Source organism: Vulpes vulpes, chromosome 12 (assembly GCF_048418805.1).
Source record: "Vulpes vulpes isolate BD-2025 chromosome 12, VulVul3, whole genome shotgun sequence".
Classification (NCBI taxonomy): Eukaryota; Metazoa; Chordata; class Mammalia; order Carnivora; family Canidae; genus Vulpes; species Vulpes vulpes.
In genome coordinates, this window is record NC_132791.1 from 115,808,062 (window position 1) to 115,826,577 (window position 18,516).

General features: G+C 40.5%; 1 protein-coding gene and 1 non-coding gene across 2 annotated transcripts in view; both read right to left on the reverse strand.

Moving 5' to 3' along the window:
* The window catches only part of CBL (Cbl proto-oncogene), a 77,723-nt gene that overhangs the window by 8,483 nt on the left and 50,724 nt on the right, over positions 1–18,516 (reverse strand). The window contains exons 7-15 of the mRNA XM_072729649.1: positions 17,208–17,295; positions 16,735–16,866; positions 16,329–16,532; positions 12,207–12,338; positions 11,694–12,074; positions 9,455–9,549; positions 2,340–2,480; positions 1,877–1,977; positions 984–1,166 (exon numbers count right to left, since the gene is read on the reverse strand). Of these exons, the coding sequence (XP_072585750.1) occupies positions 984–1,166; positions 1,877–1,977; positions 2,340–2,480; positions 9,455–9,549; positions 11,694–12,074; positions 12,207–12,338; positions 16,329–16,532; positions 16,735–16,866; positions 17,208–17,295 (1,457 nt within the window). The remainder of the gene's footprint in view (positions 1–983; positions 1,167–1,876; positions 1,978–2,339; positions 2,481–9,454; positions 9,550–11,693; positions 12,075–12,206; positions 12,339–16,328; positions 16,533–16,734; positions 16,867–17,207; positions 17,296–18,516) is intronic.
* On the reverse strand, positions 10,211–10,340 carry LOC112920404 (small nucleolar RNA SNORA19). The gene has a single exon (XR_003235062.2). It is a non-coding gene; the product is annotated as a small nucleolar RNA SNORA19 (small nucleolar RNA).

The following is an 18,516-nucleotide window of genomic DNA, read 5'->3' on the forward strand; positions in this document are numbered from 1 at the left end:
TTCTGAAATATAGTAGGCATCTGCTCCATTGACAGTAGCACTGCTGCCCCAAGCATGGACACGTGCACCCACATTATGCTTTACACACTTTGTGACAAGTTTTCACGCACATTAGTGCCTGAATAGATCAATTATTTGTTTTTGAGAGAGAGAGAGAGACCATGCACAAGCAGGGGCAGGGAGGAGGCAGATCAAGAGGCAGAAGCAGACTCCCCACTGAGCAGGAAGCACCACTGGGGGGGGGGGGGGGGGGGGGCTCAATCCCTGGACCCTGAGATCATGACCTGAGCCATCCAGGTGCCCCATGCCTCGATTATTTAAAATAACTTTTCTGAGAGGGTCAGAGAAGACACTCAATTTCTACCTTTTACAAATAAGGACAACAGAAAGAAGCCTAAGTTGCAGCGGAGAAGCATGAAACGAGGCTGGGTGGGTGGAGATCATAGCCTGTCTCGGCAACTGGATGCTGTCTTTTTCACCAGCTGTCCTGAGCACGGTCTTCAGTTTCCAAAGTGACAGCAACTCTGGCTGCTGCCCTCCCAGGCAGCCACAGGTGCAAGGGCAACCCCTGACAGTCAAGGTCCAAATGTAGGCTGGCTCCAAGCCCACTTGGTGTGCCTTCCAGAGCCACCATGCCCTTCTTGCAATGGAACAGGGCCCAGAAGTCAGAAACATGTGCTCTTGAACCATCCAGCTTCGTTACCAGTGTCATGATAGACACTCAGAAGAACCAGTAGTCCTACCTACTATCAGCCAGGAGGAACCAGGGTGTGTGATGAACACCCTCATTTCTACATCTGCCAGAATCCTAAAGAACTTGACTACAGTTTAACATCCTAATCAGGACCTGGGACCAACTTCCCTCCCATTTAGACTAAAATCTGGCGACAAAAGCGCTGTCACCAGGTGATCACTTCTGCTGCAGCGCAAACCAGGAGCCATACAGCAATTCAGTGCCAACCCAAGCTGGTCTGGAGACTCACTTGTGGTGGGATCGCCTTCCAGAGACAACCAGCCAAAGGAGGAACTAGCATTGGAGATGTCTGAGAGAGTCCGGCGGGCCAGCACTGCTGGCATGGGCGGCTTAGGGACATCATACCCGTCCTCCTCATTTTCTGATTCCTCGGGGCCGGTGCTGATGTGGGCTGCAGCCAGACTCCCTTCACCTAGAGAAAAGTGTGTGCTATTATCTTCTTCTCACACACCCCGTCTGCTAACACAGCTCACCGACAGGCATCCATTCATTCCCACATGTATGGCATCAAAGTTACTGACTGCCTACCACAGGCCAACCACCACATGAGGCCCTGTGGGTAGAGATAAAGGAACAGAGAAAACGTCGTCTGCACCAACCCTGCAGTTCTGCTTTCCTAAGCACAGCAAAAACTACCCTTGCCAACACTGATAGCCGCTGACACCAAAGACTCAGTGCCATTTTACAGTTTTCATTCACACGTCTATCGGCATTTCACCTCAGAGGATCAGCCAAAGAGCCTGTGTGTGTGCTGCCTTCTTGAACTTTCCATTTGGGAAGCTGGTTGATATGGGAATGGAGTATTCACCACCCACACATAAAAGAATTTCATCAATGCTAAAAAGCAAAGGAACTAAAAGGGAGCTGCCAGCACTGCGGGCCCAGGCCCTACAATCCAAATGTTTCTAAGGCCCTGGAAGTATGAAAAAGCACATAAGGGAACTAGCTGTGGGAACAGGAAACAAAAGGAGGGTTTTACTGCCCATGGATCAAAGATATTGTGCAAAGGAAATCATTTAAAAGAAGTTTCTGCTTAGATCAAGCTGTCTCAAGCAGTCAAATATTACAGGCTCACTCCCATGGCACAGCCAGGACTCTCCAGGTGGCAGAATGGCTACTCACCAAAGGTACTGCTCTCTGTGACAGATGGTGTCGCTTGGGACTGAATATTATACATTGCTTCATATGTGCAGCTATCGATCTGCTGGTCACAATCACATGCTCTGAACCAGAAGGAAAGGACAAAATGATCTTCAGAAATAGAACTCTGTTACCTGCAAACTTATGAAGACTCAACTATTCTTAACTATTTAGATCCAGAGTCTATCAAGATAACACATTTGCCAGGGTCACTAATAAATGTCCCAAGATTGACTCTAACAATGCATAAGAGAGATGTATTTTTGAAGTTGACTTTGACAGTGAGAAAGTTTAAGTGCTTCTAGCTGCAAGAGGCCAAACATTATGGGCTCCATACATCTGCTTCCATTCTGCTTTAACTCTGGCTGGAAGACACTACATAGACAGCAACCAAGCAGGTGAGTGGTGTCACCTGAATTCCCAGATGGGATTATTGTGAACCTACCGTGAACTCTGGGTTGTCTCCAAAGGCCGTTTCCCATCTGGCTTTGGAAGCCCTAGAGGTCTAGAGGAGGGGGTCATATACTCTGTGTCCTCCTCACCTTCACACTGCTCCCCAGGGGGCAGCTTTGGCACAGGAAGAGGCCTACAAAATAAAGAATAAAAGAAAGAAAATGAAAACAATTTAACAAGCTGCAAAATGTGCAAGTATGAAAGGAGTACCTTTGACGCAGGCCATGACTCAAATCTGACAGAGCAAAACAAATGCCACCTAGGGAACTATATTACTCCTCCTCGCCAAGAAACGTAATTATTACAAAAGGCACTCAAAGACTTTGACTTTCAGCTGACCACAGATGCAGCTATGTTGCGTACGATGGCTTACACAAGGACAGTACTTGATACTGAAGAGCCTCAGTCCCCAAATAAGTTGAAGTCCCAGTCCAAGGGCTGGTTTGCCAGTTTTTCTCTTGCTGGGCATGAAATGAGAAGCTGCAGTGGCTTTCTGACAATATGCTAGGAGCCTATACCAAATCCCAATTCTACAATCTACCTACTGTTTCAAAGAATATACAGCTTGTCAAAAGCTTTCTCGTATGTTATCTCCTAGCATAAACAGCTTTTCTCATTTTATGTAAAAAAAATCTGACATAAGGAGACCAAGAGCCTTGGTAAGTTGGCATTAATTCTGAGACTAGACCTCCATCTTCTGACTCCTGCTTCAGGGATCTTGCCATTAATACCTGAAGCTCTCACCCAGAAACTTCTGAACCAAAATTTCTGCTACCCACTCCTTAAAAGACAAAAGACAAAATCAAAATTAACAAGAAAAAAAAATCACAAATTGAGAAACATGCACATGAGCGTAAGCCCCCGTGCGCGCGTGCACATGCACTCACACAACTATTGGTAATGTGAGTTAAAGAGGGTATCTCCTCCCTTCCTCTTTAGACTTCTTCCGCACATCCTAAACAGTCTATAACTATACTGGATTTCTGTGTTTACTCAATGTTATTTTTCCCAATTATAAAAGCAATAGCTGATTATAAGACACGTAAATGCTAAAGAAACCTAACACAGTCCCTATAATCTAACTTGAGACTTTTTTTCTCATGTCTACATATTACTTCATTTGTGGGTTTCATGCTAAAGTTCTGAGGTGGAAATGTATTAGTATCTACAGCTTGCTGTGAAATGTGTCCAGAAAGATAGACTGATGGATGGACAGTACAGATAGAGGGGCACCTGGCTGGATGAGTCATGAAGCATGCAACTCTTGATCTCAGAATTGTAGGTCTGAACCCAACACTGGGTACAGAGATTATTTAAAAAAAAAAAAAAGAAAAAAAAAGTATAGATGTGATAAAACAAGGATAAGAAAATGCTAATGGAACCCAGTGGGGAGTATATGGATGCTCATTGTACAAATCTGTCACCCTGATTCTATGCTGGAAACTTTTCATAACACACTGTTCAAGGGAAAAACCTATAATGATTAAGAAAAAATATCAACTATTGGTAAAAATATATGGAAATGGGTACTTTCTTATATAGTTTTAGAAGAAATTATTACTTTTCTAGAGTGTAATTCAGCAAAAATATTTTTCCAAATATGTAAACCCTTGGATGCCAAAATTCCATTTCTAAGAATTTTCCCTAAGGAAATAATCAAGAATATTCACTACAGCATTATTTATGATACTGAAAATATAGGTGACAACCTGTCAAATAATAATGTACTGAATAAAGGAACTTCTTTTCTTTTTTCTTTTCTTTCTTTCTTTCCTTTCTTTCTTTTTAAAGATTTTATTTATTTATTCATGAGAAACACAGAGAGAGAGAAAGAGAGAGAGGCAGAGACACAGACAGAGGGAGAAGCAAGCTCCATGCAGGGAGCCTGATGGGGGACTTGATCCCGGAACTCCGGGATCACACCCTGAGTGTGAAGGCAGACGCTCAACTGCCAAGCCACCCAGACGTCCCAATAAAGGAGCCTTTTAAAAAAAGGTATGAGAGGGCAGCCCAGCTGGCTCAGCAGTTTAGTGCCGCCTTCAGCCCAGGGCCTGATCCTGGAGACCCAGTATCGAGTCCCGTGTCGGGCTTCCTACATGGAGCCTGCTTCTTCCTCTGTGTCTCTGCCCCTGCCCCTCTCTCTCTCTGTCTCTCATGAATAAATAAAAAAAATTAAAATCTTAAAAAAAAAATCAAGAAAGATCTCAAATCAACCTAACTTTTCAACTTAAGCAACTGAACCAACTAAACCCCAGGTTAGCAGAAGAAAGGAAGCAATGAAGACTAGAGCAGAAGTAAATAAAGAAAAAAAAAAAAAAAACAGAAATATCAATGAAACCAAAAGTTGGTTCTTCAGAAAGGTCAACAGAACCGACAAACTTTACCTAGATAGACTAAGAAAAGAGAGAAGACTCTAATTACTAAAACTCAGAAACTAAAGTGGAGACATTACTACGGATTCTATAGAAATAAAAAGGTTTTAAAGAGAGTACTATGGATATTATATACCAAAAAAAATGTATAACTGAGATGAAGTGGACAAATTCCTAGAAAAAAATACTTATCAAGACTAAAACACAAAAAACTGAAAATCTGAATAGACTTATAGGAGATTGATCCTATAATAAAAAATTTGCCAACAAAGAAAAACCATGTACCTGACAGCTTCACTGGTGAATGCTGCCAAACATTTAATAAAAAACAAATACCAATTCTTTTCAAATAGCTCCAAAAACTTGCAGAGGGAACTTCCACTTCCTAACTCATTCTGAGAATGGCACAGTCATGAAACAAGGCCAGACAAGGACACTAAAAGAAAATAACAGACCAATATCCCTTATGAACACTTATGCAAAAGTTCACCAGCAAAATACCAGAAAAAAAAATTCAGCAGTATATAGGTATATATATATATATAGTATATATATATATCAGTGGGATTTATACCTGGAATGCAAGGATGGCTCAATATAAAAAACTAACATATAGATTAATATAAATATAGCACATTAACACACAATCATCTCACTTGGTGCAGAAAAGCATTTGACAAAATTTAACACCCTTTTATGACAAAAACACTCAACTAAAATAGGAATGAAAGTACCTAAACATAACAAAAGCCATCTATGAAACACCTATAGCAAGCAAGCATCATACTCAATGGTCAAAGACTGAAAGCTTTTCCTGAAGGATCAGTAACAAGGCAAGGATGTCTACTTCCATCATTCCTACTCAAGACAGTACTGGAATTTCTAGCCAGATTAGGCAAGAAAAAGAAATAAACGTCATCCATATCAGAAAAGAAGAAAAATTATGTTTGCAGATGATATCTCATATGTAGAAAAGCCTAAAGATGCCACAAAAAAAGGGTGTCAGAACTAAAAGATGAATTCTGCAAGTAAAAGGATACTAAGTTCAACACACACAAAAGTCACCTTTCTATACAGAATGAACAATAGGGAAAGGAAATTTAAACAATTCCAACTGCAACAGAATCATAAAGAATACTTAGGCATTAACTAAAGTGGTGAAAGACTTATGCAATAAAAACTATAAAACACTACTGATAGGGGCACCTGGGTGGCAGGGCTGGTTAAGCATCTGCCTTTCACTCAAGTCTTGATCCCATGGTCCTGGGACTGAGCCCCACATGGGGCTCCCTGCTCAGCAGGGAGTCTGCTTCTTCCTCTCCCTCTGCCTCTCCCCCAGCTTGTACTCCCTCTCAAATAAATAAAATCTTTTTAAAAAATGGGCGGGGAGATGTCAAAACTATTCAATGGGAAAGAACAGTCTTTTCAACAATGGTGAGGGGAAAACTGGGTATCTACATGTAAAAGAATGAAACTAGACCCTTACCTAACGCTACATGCCTGGGTGGTTCAGTCAGTTAAGCATCTGACTCTTGATTTCAGCTCAGGTCATAATCTCAGGGTTGTGAGATTGAGTCCTGCATCAGGCTCTGCACTGGGCATGGAGCCTGCTTAATTAAGATTCTCTTTCTCTCTCTTTCCCCCTCTGGCCCTCCCCACCTCTTCCTCTCTCCAAAAACAAAACGAAACAAAACAAAAAAGCCAAAACCCAAAACTAATCAAGGAGCTACATGTAAGACTAAAAATCTTAAGACAAGCTGTAAGACAAAAGTTTCATGACACTGGATTTGGCAACAATTTCTTGGATATGGTACCAAAGGCACACGTAACAAAGAAAAAAAAAATAGACAACTTCAGGGCAGCCCGGGTGGCTCAGCAGTTTAGCACCGCCTTCAGCCCAGGGTGTGATCCTGGAGACCTGGGATGGAGTCCCACATTGGGCTCCCTGCATGGAGCCTGCTTGTCTCCTCTGCCTGTGTCTCTGCCTCTCTCTCTCTCCCTCTGTACCTCTCATGAATAAGTAAATAAAATAAAATTAAAAAATAGACTTCATAAAAAATTTTTATTTACTTTTTACACATTTTATTTTTAAGTAACCTCTACACCCAACATGGGGCATGAACTCATAACCAGGAGACCAAGAGTCATAGGCTCTACCAACTGACCCAACCAGACGCCCCAGCTTCTATAACTTTTTAAATTTTATGCATCAAAAAAAACTACTCAGAGTAAAATGGCAGCCCACAAAGCACATACCTGACAAAGGATTAACATCCAAAATATACAAAGAAATTCTAAAACCCTAAAACAGAAGAACAATCTGATTTAAAAATGGGCAAATGAAAAAAAAATGGGCAAATGCCTCAGACAATTTTCCAGAGTAGATATGTGAATGACCGATAAACACATCAAAAGATACTCAACAGGGGATCCCTGGGTGGCTCAGCGGTTTGGTGCCTGCCTTTGGCCCAGGGCGCGATCCTGGAGTCCCGGGATCGAGTCCCACATCGGGCTCCCAGCATGGGGCCTGTTTCTCCCTCCTCCCGTGTCTCTGCCTCTCTCTCTCTCTATCATAAATAAATAAATAAATAAATCTTTAAAAAAAAAAAAAAAGAAAAGATACTCAACATCACTAATCATCAGGGAAATGCAAATCAAAATTACAATGAGACACTATCTCAAACCCATTAGGATGACTACTACCAAACCCCTAAAATAACAAATGTTTGGGGGTGGGGCATAGGTGGCTCACGTTAAACACTGGACTGTTGGTGGGGATTTAAATTGGTACAGCTACTATGGGAAACAGTATGATGATGTCTCAAAAAATTAAAAATAGAATTACTGTAAGATCCAGTAATACTACTTTTTTTTTTTTTTAAAGATTTTATTTATTCATTTGACAGAGAGAGCGAACACAAGCAGAGAGAGTGGCAAGCAGAGGCAGGGAGAAGCAGGCTTCCCACAGAGCAGGGAGCCCAATGCAGAACTCGATCCCAGAACCCTGGGATCAGGAACTGAGCCGAAGGCAGGCATTTAACCAACCAAGCCACAGATGCCCCAGGAATACTACTTCTGAGTATATATTCAAAAGAATTGAAAGTAGGGCCCTGAAGAGAATTTGTTCACCCACATTCAACAGCAGCATCACGCAAGAGCTAAAATGTGAAAGCAATCCAAGTGTCCACCCACGGATGAACGGATAAGCAAAATGTGGTACGGTAGTCACCCTTAATCTGCAATTTTATTTTCTGTGGTTTTACTTACCCACAGTCAGTCGTGGTCTAGAAGCAGATGACCCTCATTCTGATGTATTATCAGAAGGTCAATAGTAGCCTAACACACTATGTCACAACTCCTATGTCATTCCCCTCACTTCATCGCATCACACAGGCATTTTATCATCTCACATCACCACAAGAAAAATAAGTACAGTACCGTATTCTGAGAAAAACCACATTCACACAACTTTTATTATAATTGTTATAACTGTCTTATTTTTAGTTATTGTTGTTAATCTCTTCCTATGACTAACTTATAAATTAAAACTTTACCATGTATGTATGTATATACAGAAAGTAACTTAGGATACACATAAGGGTTCAGTACTATCCTTGGTTTCAGGCATTCAGATCTTGAAAGGTATCCTGTGCAAATAAGGGGGGGTGCTACTCTATATACATACGCTGGAATATTATTCAGCTTTCAAGAGGAAGGAAATTCTGCAATATTCTACAATATGGATGAGAACATTAAGTGAATTAAAACAGTCACAAAGGGATCCCTGGGTGGCGCAGCGGTTTGGCGCCTGCCTTTGGCCCAGGGCGTGATCCTGGAGACCCAGGATCGAATCCCACATCAAGCTCCCGGTGCATGGAGCCTGCTTCTCCCTCTGCCTATGTCTCTGACTCTCTCTCTCTCTGTGACTATCATAAATAAATAAAAATTTTTAAAAAAATTTAAAAAAATAAAAATAAAAAAATAAAATAAAACAGTCACAAAAAGACACTCTATGATTTCGCTTATAGGCAGTATTTAGAGCAGTTAAAATCCTGAAGACAAGTAATGATGGCTGCCAGGGGCGGGGCAGGATGAGGAGCTACTGTTTAATAGGTCCAGAGTTTCAGTTTTACAAGATGAAGAGCTATGAGCATGGATGGTGGTGATAGTTGCATAATGTCAATATATTTAGTACTACTAAACCGTATGGCATATATGTATATTTTTAGAGAGGGACAGAGAGAGGGGTAGGGGTAGGGGTAGAATCCCAAGCAGGCACCAAGCCCAGCGTGGAGCCCCACAAGGGGCTGGATCTCATGACCCTGAGATCATGACCTGAGCTGAAATCAAGAGTTGGACGCTTGCTTAAGTAACTGAGCTACCCAGGCACCCAAGATGGCGTATTTTATGTGTATTTTACCACACACACATAAAGCAGATACCTAAGAATTAAAAATTGTAAAGAAAAGATTTTTTTTTTTTACAAAAGTCAACGAAACAAAAGCTGCTTCTTTGAGAAGATTAATAAAATTGTTAAGCCCATCAAGGCTGATCTATGTACATGCACAGAGAAAACAAAGAATTAGATCAAAACAGAAAATCTCATTTTAAACCAATACAAACATGGATCAGTTTTTATTTTCTTCTCTATACTCTGGGTTTTCTAATTTCTGTGAGCAACCTGTTTAACAGTACCAACTCTATCTACCATATGAAACAAAGCTGTAGTACTTACCTGGCAGCCAGAGAATAAATGGCATTGGCAGATGCAGAAGGTTTGATTTTGGGGTGCTCACACTCAGAACTTGCTAGTGGGCTGTTATTCACATTCTGGAAAGAAAAGTGGGAAAGAAGAACCTTCTTAACATAGCTCAGTATCTCTTCTTACTTCTCTGATTCAAAATTAACAAGAACAGTAATACAAACACAGGCCTTACTCCCAATGCCACACTTAGGGGTTATGACATATGACCAAAAGTGGAGCTGCTTTCAGGCTCTGAAAAGGTTTAAATGTAAGGGTTACGAAGACAGAGATCTAAAAAGAGCCAAAGAAATGGGTTTTTTTTGTTTGTTTGTTTTAATTCTATAAGACTTACCTCTCTCTATAGTGAGGTCATCAGGAAGCTCGACCTAATTTATTCCCACAAATTAGAAGGCCTATCACTTAATGCCACTTATATGTAAGTTACCACCCCCCTTTTTTTGTAACCAAGACATATGCACTTCATCTAAGAGTCACACCAAATTCAACCTAACTGCTCATAAGCTGTTCTTTTTTTTTTTTTTTTTTTTAAGATTTTATTTATTTATTCATGAGAAACACAGAGACAGAGAGAGGCAGAGACATAGGCAGAGACATAGGCAGAGGGAGAGGCAGGCTCCTTGCAGGGAGCCCGATTTGGGACTCGATCCTGGAACTTCAGGATCACACCAAGCCGAAGGCAGACGCTTAACTGCTGAGCCACCCAGGTGTCCCCTATTCTCCCCCTTTTTCTGTTTGAAGGGGGCTGGCAGTATTACTATTTCGTTATATTGCTAATTAACCTTTAACTATTTCTCCTGCACATAAGAAATAACACTGCTCACATACGCAAGAGAAAGCAGGTCAACAAAACGTGCACTGGAGCATTCTCCCTCACACTAACTTAGCGCCAGCTATATAAGCCCCTTTTTCCATCCTTCCTCATACTCTCCCAAACTGACCTGTTTCCCCTTCACTCTGGAATGGTCTCCCTGAGAATCAGCATGGCTTGAGTTCACCACTGCTCCATATCTTTGCTCAGAATGGTACTCCATTCCTCCATATGCCCCCCCATTTCCAACTCCAACTGTCCCCACACCCCTTTATCCCTAATTTTCTCCATAGCACTCATCAGCATCCAATTCCCTTTGTTTTATTAACTTACCATGCTTATTTTTTTACTCCACTAGAAGGTAAACTTTGTGAGGGTAGAATTTTCTTTGGAGCACATAAATGAACCAACAAAAGAACAGATATACCTCCCCACTCCCAGGTCTGGACCCTTATCTCATGCTTATACAATGAACTACCACACTTTTTTCAACCTACTGTCTTAGCAATCCATTTTGCATACTACTACGAGATTTATCTCTGTAAACCATCATTTTGCTCATGTCACTCCATTAATTTAAAACCTTGAAATGCTTCTTGTTTCCTACAAAATTCAAATTTTATTGACCCTGATGGGATTTTCAGGGTCCTCTGATCTAGTACTAATACCCCTTTCTACTTTTTCCCCTCCTCTCATACATAAAACTTCTGCTTCATTCAAATTAAACTACTTCTAGGGATCCCTGGGTGGCACAGCAGTTTGGCGCCTGCCTCTGGCCCAGGGCGCAATCCTGGGGACCCAGGATCGAGTCCCACGTCGGGCTCCCGGTGCATGGAGCCTGCTTCTCCCTCTGCCTGTGTCTCTGCCTCTCTCTCTCTCTCTTTCTGTGACTATCATAAATAAATAAAAATTAAAAAAAAATTAAACTACTTCTAGTTCCACGATACACCTCAAGCATCTGTGTCAGTGTGCTTCTGACCTTAACATTATTCTCTTCGAAAGAACACGTCAAATTCAGATGCCATTCATTCTATAAAGCTCTCATGATTGCTCTATTTGGAAATAATCTCTCCTTTCTCTAAAACTTAAATGTTTCCTATCTATAGTACTCATCTATACTACATGAATCCAGCCATAAATACAAATATATGCACGCACACTTATAGCGATATTTACTTATTTATTTATTTATATTATTTATAAATATTTATTTATATTATTTATATTATTTATTTATTTATTATAGCAAATATGCCTTATTTGCCCTATTAATATACTTCTTGAGGGATTATGTTTTATTGTCTCTGAATCCTGCACAAAACCTATCACAAAATTCTGACCCATTAAATGCCATTCACAAATATTTGTTAATAGGTTAAAAATGTCAAAATCAGGACTCACCATGGAAGTATCCACACTGAATGTGCCTCCAAGCCTAGGCACATCTGTTCTGGGTTCCATTTGTGAAGGCAATGAAAATGGAAGTGAGTGCCTGTTGGTTAATTCTCTACCAGAGCTCCAGGGATCACTAGAGTTTGGAGCAACCACTGGTACTTTGGGGATTGGCCGAGGCAGCCATGATTCCCCGAGACGGCTAGAGGGAACAGGCGGCAGTTTGTCCCTGGATGGACAGTCGCCCGGTGTACAAGGCAAGGGACGTCTCTGAGGCCGGGTATCTGTTCCAACAGAATATGGTCGGTCTGGAGGGGGTGGTGGTGGAAGATCTCGAAGTGTGGGGGGTACTGGTAATGGTTTGTCCTTATGAAGAGAGCCAGAAGCTACCTGTGGAAGCATGAGGAAAGCAAATCAATCAAAACCCACTAATTAAAAAAAACCCATAACTAAAAACGAAAAACAAAAGACCCCACTAAGGCACAACCAAGAATCAGGAAACTGTAGAAATGGATGTCTTACCTTAGAAGCAGTTCCAAGACCAGAAGCACTAGAAGGAACAGACACTCGCTGTTGTAGGAGGTCAAGACGTGGTGGTACCGGGGGCAGGGGAGCCTGTGGGGCCATCGAGAATGGAGAAGGAGGCCGTTCCACCTGATATAAAATACAGTTTTATAGTAAGTGATTCTTGTTAGAGAGAGGAGCGTCTTTCAACTCTTCCTAAAGCTGCAGACAGCAAGTGCTATATGAACCCTGACTGTAAACTGCCAATGGATCAGACCTCCTGAATTCTTTGTGTCACCATAAGAGGGCACTCTCAATCACAGAAATACCATGCAGATGCAAGCTACAGGCAAGTATCTAGAAATGGCTGTGCTATAAAAAGCTTCCTAGCTTACAACTGAAAACAAATATTACAATTTTCTACCTCCTCATCTTCAGAGAAAGAAAAAAATCTTTTCAAGATTAAAAATAGAAACTCGTCTAACAAAAAAGCAGCAGACATTAACCTCTCAACAAATCATGTGGGAAAATAATGTTTAAGGCATGGAACAATGAAAGAGATCAAAGATGAAAAATTCTCCGTGAGTTATTATGATAGAAGAAAAAATAGACATTTAAGAGGTAAAGAATCAACACTATCACTAAAAAGTATCTCGAGTCCTTCTGAAGAAATGTTACTTCAATTCAGTAATTTAAAGGGATTAATATTTCCTATCAATTTGTGTTCTTAAAAAATGAGGTGCCAAATTAGGTGAATACATGTATTACCTGTATTATACATGCAATACATATATAACCTTCTCCCATTTCCATGCCTGTAGCAGGGTGATGAATGGTTGATAACCTTGTCCAAGCAAGCTATCAAGAGACATGCATAATTCATACAAAATGCTGCTTGGCATTTGCATTCTATACTAGAGAGCAATACAGATGGAATATATAGGCAAATACATATTACGAATAAATAACCATAGTGGGGAGATATGGTGTAGGAAGGAGATAATCCTTTTCTACAACACCTGAAGTAAACAGATGACTAATGCTGATGAGACAAGAGAAAAGTGGTGTAAGTGTATGGTGTGAAAGGTGGGTTTTAAGAACCCACAAATCTGAGTGGGGCACACAGAGGAGCTGAAGGCGGCAGAGGCAGGGAGCCAAGGTTTCTGCCAGCCTTCTAGCAAGTCTTTTACACTTACCAAAAAATCCATATGCGTTTGTCATTTGGATTTTGTAATAAGTAGATTCACTGTGTTAAAAACAAATTGAAATAAAACAGCAACAAAAAGCCCCAAACAACAGCTACCTAGAATGTGACAAAACAGGCACTCCCCTAGTCTCATATGCCCTTAGGAGTGATTTTACAACAAAAAATTTGGGATAAATTTTAGTTATCTACTCAAAAGTTAGTTTAAAAAAACATTTTATTCACACAAAGAATAATAAACACCCACACAGTACCTCCCATGCAGCTAAGAAATGCAGTAGCACTGTCTGTGAAATTCCCATGTGTCCCTCCCCTAATTATACCCTTTCCTCCATCAAAGAGTTCAAATGTACATTCACTTTCATCCAGCAATTCCACTGCTAGGAATTTACCCTACAGACTTGAAAAGCATTTCCTGTCTGTATAAGTCTAGAAACAATATGAAAGTCCATTAAGAGACTAAATAAAATACAGACTAGACAAATGACAGCACAAAATACACAAAGCTGTTTTTTCTCTATTTAAATTTTTACAGTGTACGTTTATTACTTTTATTTAAAGGAGTAAATTTAAGATCATTCATACAGATTAGCTATGTAAAAGGGTTCATTTTCTTCTTTTAAGTCCTACAGCATTTAGAGTGTATACCCAACAACTTAAAATAATGTATGCTGCCTGCCGGCGTTAAATAGTTTCACCTGTATGCATGTTCTCTTCTCAAATACAACTACTAGCTCCTTGCAGGCCTTGTCTCAGGTTTCTTATTCCACTCAATAGTTACAGCACTCAATTCAGAGCCACTTACCCAGCATAATGAACACCTTGCAAAAATAGTTTTATTGTAAAACATTCAAATATCCCATAAAATTCAAGTCCTCTAAACTTGTACCCTCAGAAATTAAATTACACCAATTTAGTTGGTAGTCAATTTTTCTCCCTATGCATGTTAAAAAAATTTTATAACCAATCTTTTATTGAAATAAGGTGAAGTATGCCATTATTTTTTAAATTTAGTACTCATTAGACAGCTTTCTGCTTAAGAATACAAATGGAACTCATTCTGCAGAGCATACCATCATGTGGACCACAGTAGGCAGAATGATTCCCTATCCCCCAGTCCAAAGATTTCATTCACACCCCAAAACTCAGAAACTGTGACTATGTCATTTTACTTGGTAAAAGGAATTTCGTTGATATTGAGTTGGGGTACAGATTTTGAGATGGTGGATTTACCATGGGCTACCTGGACATATCCAATCTAATCCTTAAAAGGAGAGAACCTCATGAGAGATAAGGCTGAAGGAGGAAGAAAGGAGTCCAGGAGCCTAAGAGTAGGGCTGACCACTAACTAGAAGCTGGGAATACTATGAGCTGACAGCCAACAAGGACCCGGGGACCTTAATCCTACAACTGGCAAAGATCTAAACTCTGCCAAATCCAAATGAAAAAGAAAATGCATCTTCCCCTAGAGCCTACAGAAAGAACTACAGACCTGATGACACCCTAAATTTAGCTTGATGGCACATATGTTGGACTTCTAACCTTCAAAACTGTAACAGAATAAATTTGTATTTTTTTTAAGCTGCTAAACTTGTAGTAACTTACATGGCAGCAACAGAATACAAACATACAGACGTATCAAAATTTCTTACTGCTGCACGTGTGAGTTGATTCTAATTTTTCATTATTCCAAATAATGTTGTAAGAACAACAGCATCCACTTCTTTGTGCACTTACCCAAGTATTTCTTCAGGATAAATCCTAAGAATTCGAATAGCTAGTTCAAACTGTGACCATAACAAATTTTGATGGATGTCAAATTGTCCTTTCAAAAGATGGGCTGTTTTGTACCCACATCAACAGTGAATGTGATGCCTGTTTCTCCACAATTATTATTCATTTATAAAATCTCATGAAAAGTATAATTTAAATTTCAAATAAATACATTCATGAAAAATCACTTATCTTATTTAGCTTTCCTAATATTCCAGGAGCTACCAATAAATTTTCATGAGTGAACAGACAGGAATCTATGTAAAGAACATAAAACTGGGGCAGCCCAAGTGGCTCAGAAGTTTAGCGCCGCCTTCAGCCTAGGGTGTGATCCTGGAGACCTGGGATCGAGTCCCACATCAGGCTCCCTGCATGGAGCCTGCTTCTCCCTCTGCCTGTGTGTCTGCCTCTCTCTCTCTCATGAATAAATAAATAAAATCTTTAAAAAAAAAAAAAAAAAACCTTTTGTTTGCCCTGTACTGGCTAAAATCTTCAAGGACTGCATTACTTCCAATTGGTGAATAGACCCCAGTTTTACCCTCCCCACTGATGTTACAGAATTTGACCCCATCCTTTCTTAGGCTGTATGTTTCCTCTCTTTACTGTGGCCTTTCCAGTTTGTTTAGCTTCTATGTGGTCCCTCCTACCATCCTCCGGCCACTTTGGTCACCCTATCTTTGGTTACTAACGGTGCCCCTCCTCTCCACAATCTCATTTTCCAGGTAGGATATTAGACCAGAACACCAGATTCTATTCACAGCAGCACAGTAGGGCCCCACTGTCTTAACCCCTCTCATTCTCTCCAATGAAATGAGTAAAGCCCAATCCTAAGACACAGACAAAAGCATCGGCCTTGAAGCTGGAATGTCTGGCTGCAGCTATGTGATTTTCAACAAATTCCTTAAACTTGCCATGCCCTCTTTTCTTCATCTGCTAAAGGAGAATAAGGGTACCTACTCTGGGGTTATTGGAGTATATACAAATACAGGATTATAGGACTCAAAATAAGGTATGTACTTAGCATGGCATCTCTCACACAACAAATGTTCAGTAAGTGTTAACTACTATTATTCCTCGTGGTTTGGGTGTCATTCAAGTGCTCTATTCCTTTAGAACAAAACCCACAATGAAAAACTTGCCACTCTCTTAACCTGCAGTCTTACCTTGGCACCAGCCAGTTCCTTCATCATAAAGAGAGAATCATCAGCTCGTTCATCGTCATCATCTTCATAATTTGGGGAGGGAGCTCCCTCAGCTCCTTGCCTCAGTAGGCTGCCACTTCCTCGAGGGTCAAACGGATCTACCACAATGGGCTCAGTACCTTTAATTTCACATCGGCAGAAAGGGCAGCCCTGGCCTTCTGATTCCTGCAGAGCAAACAGTAGATAGTAACAGACACATCTGAAAGTACTGGCCAATATTTGTCCACTAGGAAATACATTTCCTGAAGATGAAAAAAGAAATTAGAAGCTTAAAAACTCCCCCACAGACCAGACCATCCTTTCTCTCTGTAAAGGATACATAATCCCCAATTCTGATTAAAAGCTGAAAGATGGTTTGGATCCATACCTGCCAGGACGTAAGACAGGATGTGCACATGAGGTGTCCACAGGGCTCAATTTTCACATCCTTATCGTTCTCGGCACATATTTTACACAGTTGGAAGGTGGAGCCCATCTCACAGTATAATTCATATTGTTCCTTGTATTAAAAAAAATTGAAGAGATTATTCAGTCCACTGCAGGTATTTGTTGAATGAACAAATGATTACAACCCTAAGTGTGAACACCAGGAAGGCTAAATTTTGCTTGCATGGAAGTGCCAAACAGTGGTCAATATTCTCTCATTAAAACAGAAAGCACTCAGTCTTGGTCCTACTTTAAGTTCTTTAGAGAAACCACATAAACATAAATTCACTAATCCAGTCAATGGTTTAAAACTTATGGGTTCCAATCACTTCGTACAATTCTACTGCCAGTCGTATAAAGTACATACAAAAGCTTGCCTCTAGAGACATGGTTGTGATGTAAAACAAAGTTCACCTGGGTCACTTTGATGTGGTCTTGGGGAGTTGGTTCACATAGGCCTGTCAGGTCAGGATTCTGATTCCGTCCATCTGGAAACAAATAGCTGTAAAAAGAGTAACCAGCCTTGGGATCTTACTAAAGCCGGTTTATAATTGCCTGCTAATACAGACAAGTACTATCTAGGAATTCTCTCATCTAAAAGGGCATCTTTGGGGGTGCCCAGGGAGCTCAGTCGGTTAAGCATCCAACTCTTGATTTCAGCTAAGGTCATGATCTCAGAGTTGTGAGATTGAGCCTTGTATCACTGGCTTCACATGCAGTATGGAGGTTACTTCAAATTCTTTCCCTCTCTGTCCCTCCCACTGCTCATGCACTCTCACTCAAATAATAGGCAACTTTGCATTAAGTCAAAGATAAATCTTACTAACACTTCAAAATAACACAAAACAGTTCCAAGAAGATATTCTCCAAACACTGATACTCTTTTCTCTAGGCCACAATGCCACAGACTCTATCTTTAATCTCAACAGCTGACAAACTTTTTATTAAAGAGCCAAATATTTTAATTTTAGGCTCTGTGTTTTTTCTTTAATAACACTTTAAAAAGGAAATCCTGGAGCACCTGGGTGGCAGTGGTTGAGCGTCTGTCTTTGGCTCAGGATGTGATCCCAGGATTCTGGGATCGGGTCCCACATGGGGCTCCCCACAGGAAGCTTGCTTCTCCCTCTGCCTATGTCTCTGCCTCTGTGTGTATCTCATGAATAAATAAAATCTTTAAAATAAATCTAAATAAATTAATGAATTAAATAAAAAGGAAAGCCTATACTAGGTCCAGGTTGTACCACAACAACTAGCCTGCGGGCCATAGTTTGCCAATCCCTACTTTAATCTATGGATAGACACAAATTATTAATTTATCTTATTTTTAAATTTTATTTTAAGTAGGCTCCACATCCAGCATGGAGCCTGACATAGGGCTTAATCTCACTATCAGATCAAGACCTGAGCTGAAGTCAAGAGCTGGACACTTAACCAACTGAGCCACCTAAGTACCTCAAATTCTTTTCTTTTTTTTTTTTTAAGATTTTATTTATTTATTCATGAGAGACAGAGGCAGAGACAGAGGCAGAGGGAAAAGCAGGCTCCCTGCAGGAAGCCGGATGTGGGACTCGATCCCAGTACTCCAGAATCACGCCCCAAGCCAAAGGCAGATGCTCAACCACTGAGCCACCCAGGCATCTCCTTCAAATTCTTAATTTAAACACCATTTGTTTTTGACAATGACTTAAAATACCCTGAGATACCAATTTAAAGAAATGTAACA